At 39.7% G+C, this 7,134-nt stretch overlaps 1 protein-coding gene across 3 annotated transcripts; it reads right to left on the reverse strand.

Annotated features, from left to right (window-relative positions):
* Positions 1 to 771: 771 nt before the first annotated feature.
* Positions 772 to 5,198, reverse strand: irx3a (iroquois homeobox 3a). Of its 3 annotated transcripts, none has more exons than XM_040011745.1 (3): positions 4,693 to 5,198; positions 3,103 to 4,132; positions 772 to 2,603 (listed from the first exon to the last, which is right to left on the reverse strand). In XM_040011745.1, the coding sequence occupies exons 1-3, from the start codon at positions 4,909 to 4,911 to the stop codon at positions 2,536 to 2,538; spliced, it is 1,317 nt and encodes a 438-aa protein (XP_039867679.1). In that variant the 5' UTR covers positions 4,912 to 5,198; the 3' UTR covers positions 772 to 2,535. The 3 variants fall into 3 exon arrangements, with proteins under 3 accessions (XP_039867679.1, XP_039867678.1, XP_039867677.1); XM_040011744.1 differs by having other exon boundaries at positions 772 to 2,208; positions 4,693 to 5,197; XM_040011743.1 differs by having other exon boundaries at positions 1,830 to 4,132; positions 4,693 to 5,195.
* Between the last annotated feature and the right edge of the window lie 1,936 nt (positions 5,199 to 7,134).

Below are 7,134 nucleotides of genomic sequence, written 5' to 3' on the forward strand. Positions count from 1 at the left end.
GCATCGCGTGGTTAGATGTGGCTCTCAAGAAAGATAATTGATTACACAGGAAGGCAACATGGTGAGAAGGGTTCCAGAGCTGCTAAAGGCTCCGGAGCCTTTCTCTTGGCTAAGTTGTGGTTTGTTTAAAGCACATCCCAAACCTAGAGAGGATACGGCTCGAGCGAATCAGCGCTTTTCGTCTGCTTTTCCTGCCCTGAATGGAATTGAAAGGGTGCATTAAACGGTTAGACTCTGACTGGCCAGCTGAATCTGCTATGTGTTAAAAATCTAAAAATATAAACGCAATAATAAATGAAATCCCTTTTAAATGTCAGCATTTGTATTATTTTATTATTAACTGGGATAGTGTGACAGTCTACGCCGATCTCATAAAATAAACTTTAAAAAATTAGTTTGAAATAAATAATGCAAAATCTTCCTTCCTTAGACTTTCAGAACTTAACAACAATTTGGAGGAAATTGAATAGGTTAATAAAATATATTTTCATTCGTGTGTGTGTGTGTTTTCTTTCTTCATGTTTAACTAAAAGAATTTAATCTGTTTACATTTAAAACCAACATCGTAACAAACTAAAACAAAAAACGGAAAAACAAGCAAAAAATAAATAACTACAAACAAACAGACAACAAAAAAAAACGAATGGAATTTGTTATAAACCGCATCTCACATATCGCGAAATACTTAAATTGAGGCTATGGCAGTCGCAAAAGGTTAAAAAACAAACAAACAAGCAAAATCAAATAAAAAAAGGAAGAATTTGATCTATATACCATCCGTAACTGTTTTCTTTATTGCACTTTAAATATATGGCTCGTGCACGAAAAGGTGCTGTTTGCCACCTCAAATGGAAATGCCCTTTTTGTTTCATTAAATAATTTGGAACGTTTAGGGCAAAAATTGAATTTTTACATAAAAAGTCACACACATGTTAAAATATTAAAAACAAATGCAGCGCACTCTGAGGAACTGCTGCAAATGGACGTTCTAAAAATAATACAAAGACTTCAAAACGGGTCTGAAAGGTATTTTCTTGTGACAGGATTATAACTGAAAAATGTTGCTATCGAATTTTAAATCGAATTGATGGATTAATTAGAAATTGATATAAAAAAAGCGAGCAGTTTAGCTGAATGAGTGTCAGTGCATCACAACACTGGCGACTGCAAGTGACTGTAGAGGGAGCTCCAACACTAAGTTTACATAAACTTCCTCTGATAAGGGCTCACACATGCAAATGATCACATCACGGGCAAACAAAATAAATGATGTTATTATTAGTCATACGGCCACGATATATTACAATTATACCATAGAGCAGCATAAGCTGTGGAAAATGTATGATATATGTGAAGAGCAAAATCATTACAAATTGAGCATGATGAGATCTGGGAGTTGCACTGCCAAGCCAAAATCCACCTTCAGGATCAATTGAGCCATTATGACCAAGTACCAGCGATGCTTTAACAGTCGTTCATTACTTAAAGTCTCTCGATAGACGATAATTTCTGGTGAAAATGAATGAAAGAATTATTCGAAATATTAATGCGCCCGCTACAGCTCTATAGGGATAATCTCACAACATTAATATCCAAATCTATGCCGCAATACTGGCTAATTAGCCTTAAGTCCCGCCACTATATAAAGTGTGATAAATCCCTCTCGAATATATACTTATCACAGCCACGGAGGATGAAGTCTGTGCCCCGGGCTGTCCACTAACACACATACAAAAAACCAAAGCAATGCATTTCAACATGCAATGCACAGTAACAGCCACCATCAAAAGCAGCTGTCAAAATACCTCGGCCAAGGAAAAAAAACAATCTTATTGTTTGGTTTTTTTGTTGTTGTTTTTTTTAAGTTGCAGCAGTTCATTTATTAGCCAAAATATAGACTTTCTTGTACAATTTGGTTCACAAGTATGTACATATTCTTAACTTTATATACAAAACATTTCAACATCAAATCCTCACAGAACTTACAAAAAGAAAGAAAGAAAAAAACTCACAGACTACAGGTTCATAGATTATTACATTAGCAGTTTTACACAGGACATGCTTACAATGTAAGTATACAGAGATGTATTATTCTTATATTACATTCCATATTCAAATTAAAATTAAAGAAGAAAGAGGGTGGGTGAGGGTTTATGGAAAGAGCCAAAAGAACCGTGGCTGGTTCTGAGGTCTAGTTGGTTCTGAGGCCTGAAATACACAGGGGTACAACAAAATGTAACAAAAAAATGTAGAAGAAAAACAACAACACTAATAATAGTCTCACGAAGAGTGAAAACATAAAGTGATATAAAAGTGACAATTGCCTTTCAAAAACGAACCTGGAGTGAATTTGCATTGAGCTCATTTGCATGACTGAACAAGTTAGTGTAACATAGGCCTTGAAGAAATAACCCAAGCGCACACAGACGCAGAAAAAAATGAAACAAAGCTAATTTGGGTAAATGTGGCATTTTAAACTAAAATGTGATATTGCATTAAATGAAAATTCCCAAATGTCATTAACTGACAGCCTCGTTATCTTTGAACTGCGTGGAAAGCTGTTAAAAACAGCTTTTTCTCTGCATCCAAGGCACTAGATCTCTCTGAAGCTGCAGCAAAGAAAATCAAAATGCGTTAATTGAACTTCCTTTGATCAGAGCTCATCCTGGGTTTATGGGAATATAATGTTAAAACGACGTGATTTAATGGGTTGAGGACTTAATGTAAACCATAATACAGGCGCATGGACCTCAAAATAAAGTAGACGACGTAACAGCAACTCAAGAAATAAAGGGGGCATCTAGTTAAGAAGAGTTTTCGCCAATTTCAATGTTTGTTTTTTTTCTTCCCTTAAACACTTCCTGATGAGGTTTTTTCTTAACCCTTCCGGACAAGCTGTTACACACACACACAGGCACACATCGCACACACTGTATTCTGCTGTAACATTAACACTGGTTATCTGCGTGGCCTAGGCAGAAAAAATATCCATGAACAGGCAAAGAAGGCAAAAGAAGGTCTAAAATAAAATAAATGAAATTAACTAGTGTCTTTGTTTTGTAGTTATTTATACATGCGCGTCTCAGTGACGAGGACATGTACCTGTGACTGAAGTCTCTGAACTATGACTCTTGTCCTCCGTTTGCCTGCTGCTGTAGAGGGCCAGGCCGGTGGCAGTGGCCTGGTTCGCCAGTCCCAGATAATGATTTGAGTTCAGTAAAGCCAGCTGGTGGGCCGAAAAGGCTCGGTTCGTCCAGTTCTGGATTTTCCCAACCGGACAAGAAGAGATGAGTCTGTGAGGAGCGATTATGGTCTGAGCGGCCGGCCCTGCGGAGTTGCTGCCGTTCATTTGCGGCGATTTACGTGGATTGTCTGGGGCCGTAGCTGTCTCTGCCAAAGACCAGATTTTTGGTTTTTGGGCTGGGACGGGGTTGTTTTCTGAGGGCGGTGAGCTCACGGATACAGAGTTCAGTTTGAGCTGTTCCCCGTTTGGCTGGGACGTTTTCATGTCCAAAGAGTGGTGACGGTGATTGTGGAAATGCTCTGCTCCTCTCTGTACGTCTTTGCCCTCCTTCCCCACAGCCTTTAGAAACCTCTGGTCGGGCCCTTGTAAATCCTCATAGCCGTCAGAAATCTCAGAGTCACTCCTCCCGTCGAGTTTAATATCTGAATGCAGGTCGTCCTGGTCGTCCAAGTCGTCCTTGTTCTCAATATTTTCCGTGTCGATGTTCTCCAAGTCGATCTCCTCCTCATCCTCTCTCTTGTCCCCCTCCCCCCCTTCGTGATCGCTGGTGTAAACATTTCCTTCTTCGTCCGTGCGGTTCCGGGGGGTCCAGGTCATCTTGTTCTCCTTCTTTAGCCTCCTCCGGGCGTTGGCAAACCAGGTGGACACCTGGGTGAGGGTCATTTTGGTGATAATGGCCAGCATGATCTTCTCACCCTTGGTTGGGTAGGGGTTCTTGCGGTGCTCACTCAGCCAGGCCTTCAGGGTGCTGGTGCTCTCCCTGGTGGCGTTTTTGGGTCTGGATGGGTCACCGAATTGATATTGGCCATATGGGTAAAAGGCAGGGTGATGGTGAGCAAACCCGGGGTGCTGGACACCGGGACTGTCTTTCAGTTCATACTGAGCACCCTGTAAAAACAAAGAATCGACGCGTAAGAGGGATTAGACATTATATCAATACCATCAAGTAGTTTGTGTGGAAATGTTTACATTCCGCAAAATCCTCTCTAGCTATCAAGAAATAAAGACAAAAGTGGGATTCTTAATAAAGTGTAAACAAACTAAAAGATTCAAGTGTTTTTGCAGTGGAATTAAATCACCAAGCGCAGATGAAAGGGGGAAAAGTAATTTCTTAGTTTAACAAACACTTCCGAAGTGAAACATTTACTATTACACACTATTTTCCACCTTTACCTGTAACCTCCCACGTTACATTGCATCATTTTTTTCGTTACTATCAGTTTCCGGAATTTATGTGCGAAATGAGGCTTAAAAGGCTTAAAGCGCACTGTTAATGTGTCACTTTGTATCCACTTTTAACCATATTTTACAAACTACTCAGTTACAAAGTTCAACGCGGCGTTCTGAAACTTTAAACTTAAAAGGAATAAAGTTATCCCAGTGTCATGTGTAGCTTACGTTTCGACAAAAAGTTTTTAGATAACTTAAGCGAAAGGAGAACAACTCACCAACTGATTGAAAATTGATATATCGTTTGTGTAGGGGAGAAACGCTCCATAGCCTTGCGCTGCTGCGGCGAAAGGAGATCCATACATAGTCGAGAGGACGTTGGAAAGTGCCCCGGACGGACTGAGCTCTGTCCCGGCTCGGGCATTGTTGGCGATCCCCTGGCGCTCCGGCGGGTATATCGGTCGGATGTACTGATATCCCAGCTGAGGGAAAGACATGGTGGTAGGAAAAGGGAAAAAGGTCTGCTGCAATCACACAAAGCAATGGAATTGCCTCGATATCCACTTTTACAGTGTGAGCATGTGAGCAACAAAAGGTGCAAGCAAGGGAAGTCTATATTTCCTCGGGAACAGCCAGTGTAAACGATCCGGTTGCGCCCCTTATTTCTTCCTCCTCTTCTTCTTTCCACCCTCACTTCCCTATTGATCTGGATGGACTAAGGTCAGGTCCTTACAGATTGCTTTAGATTATTGGGACTCCCTTTCTCAGATTGACATTTTTAGTCGTTTAGAAGCCCCTCCTATTTCTCAAATCTCACCCCACTCATACAAACCACACACCAAACACACTCTCTCTCCCTCCCTCCCTCTCTCCCTCTGTGTCTCTCTCCCTCTCTTTCGGATAAGTGCACTGACGTCGCGAGCTCTTATTTGAATGGGGTTTCAAATCTCATTTTATGGCTCGCCAATCTATTTCATTTGCTATTTGTTCGCGTCTGGCCAAAACCGCAATTTTTGTATTAATTCGCACAATTTGACCACGCGGATACACGTAAGCAGTTTGCTGATTAACTTTTTTTGGGCTACAATTTGCTTTTAATATAAAATCACAGAAGAAAGTTTTGTCTGGAGACTCAAACTTGGAGACTCAGCTACGAAAGGGTATCGGTAAAAACTCTAAAATCAGAACGTAAAATTAAGTTTATAACCACTTTTAAGTCGGTTTTTTTTTCATTTTTCTTTTTCCTTTTGAATTGCCACACACTAAAAAAATACAATAACCAATGCAAGGGAGCTAATAACAAGTAGAAAAAATAGTACTTATTAATAACGAATGCCTGTCGGACTAGGGTTCGAGCAATGTGTTTCCAATTACCGGCTTCAAATGCCCCCGGATCACAGGTTACGCACACTTTTTTATTTATCGCTTCATCGCTGCGTGCAAGCTGTGTTTTCTTACACCGATTTGAGGTGTTATGTTCTCTTGGTGGCATGAGACTCGGCGTAAAGTAATTCTTTAATCTGAGACATCAAACGAGTCGCATGAAACTACTTGACATCAAAAGAGACGCTGATGATGGGCGCATTATGCTGTTAATGAAGACTAAGTGTAAAGTAACAACAGTCATAACAAACATTAGAGTGGATTCGGCTGGAAAGATGTTTATTCTGGGACACGACACTACACGAGAGGGAAATAAATGAAATAATTTAAAAAAAAAAAAAAAGCTAAAAACAAGACCGAATTATTAACAAACAACAATAACAACAAAACTAATAATATTAATAATCAAAATCAAAATAACAACAATAATAATAATTTTGAACATGATGAGATTGAGTGACTATTCAGTGGTTTTAAATAAACACTTTTAATCCACTAAAACGCAAAACGGTCATCCGGCCATACTGCACCTTAAAGTAATCCATTTGATAATTTTCATACGACCGGATGTTTCTTGTTACTCGTGCGGATTAAAACAAAACAAGAGAGTCAGAATTGAAATTCCATGAATCAATAAATAAAATGTGTAAGGGGCAACCCTAATCGCCTTTCAGTCCGCCTTTGTACCAGCATCTGTTTTGTTAATCATTTGCAAAACAACTACAAAAAGTTGAATTATTATTTCAAACACTTTATTTAAATATGGTATAAATCTTTATGTATTATTGACAGCGAGATAAAATCCCATCAATCTCTTCAGTTTTGATAATGCGATCCGGGTTTCCAAGAACTCTGAACTTGTATAAACCTTTAATCTTCTTTGGAAGCAGATAGTTATCATTGTCTGGGAGGGATAATAACAGCTATAATTTCTTATATAGAGCTACCCATAAGGATACGCCTTGTTTCTGTTAAACTCTGTCCTGAATCTGTGTGTGTTCTTCGCCGACATCCACCACAACCCGGATTATGGGGTTATTAATTACAACGGCTTTCTGGTGCCATCCGACTGGAATGGTAATCACTACATAGCAGTCAATAGCACGTTCACACTTAACACACACACTCGTGCGCGCAGACACACATCACATCGACCTGCAAACTGAGGGGTCTAGACAGTGAAGTGAGGGCAAAGATAAGTGGAAGGTATAAGAAATACTTTGACGCACAACGGTGTAACAGCACGAATAAGGTAAAGCTTAAAAATGAAAAAAAAAAAAAGCAAGTTCAAACACCATATTGCAGAATGAAAACCATGTGTGTGCGCGGGCGTGTGT

Source organism: Simochromis diagramma, unplaced genomic scaffold, assembly GCF_900408965.1.
Source record: "Simochromis diagramma unplaced genomic scaffold, fSimDia1.1 OVJJ01000603.1, whole genome shotgun sequence".
NCBI classification, from domain to species: domain Eukaryota; kingdom Metazoa; phylum Chordata; class Actinopteri; order Cichliformes; family Cichlidae; genus Simochromis; species Simochromis diagramma.

Bases quoted from the DNA above. Each gene is read 5' to 3' on its own strand.
- irx3a (XM_040011745.1), bottom strand. From the start codon at position 4,911: ATGTCTTTCCCTCAGCTGGGATATCAGTACATCCGACCGATATACCCG. The intron at 4,133-4,692 runs GTGAGTTGTTCT...TTGTTTTTACAG, and splicing joins TATCAATTTTCAATCAGTTG to GGTGCTCAGTATGAACTGAA. The intron at 2,604-3,102 runs GTACATGTCCTC...CTGCAGCTTCAG, and splicing joins TTCAGAGACTTCAGTCACAG to AGAGATCTAGTGCCTTGGAT.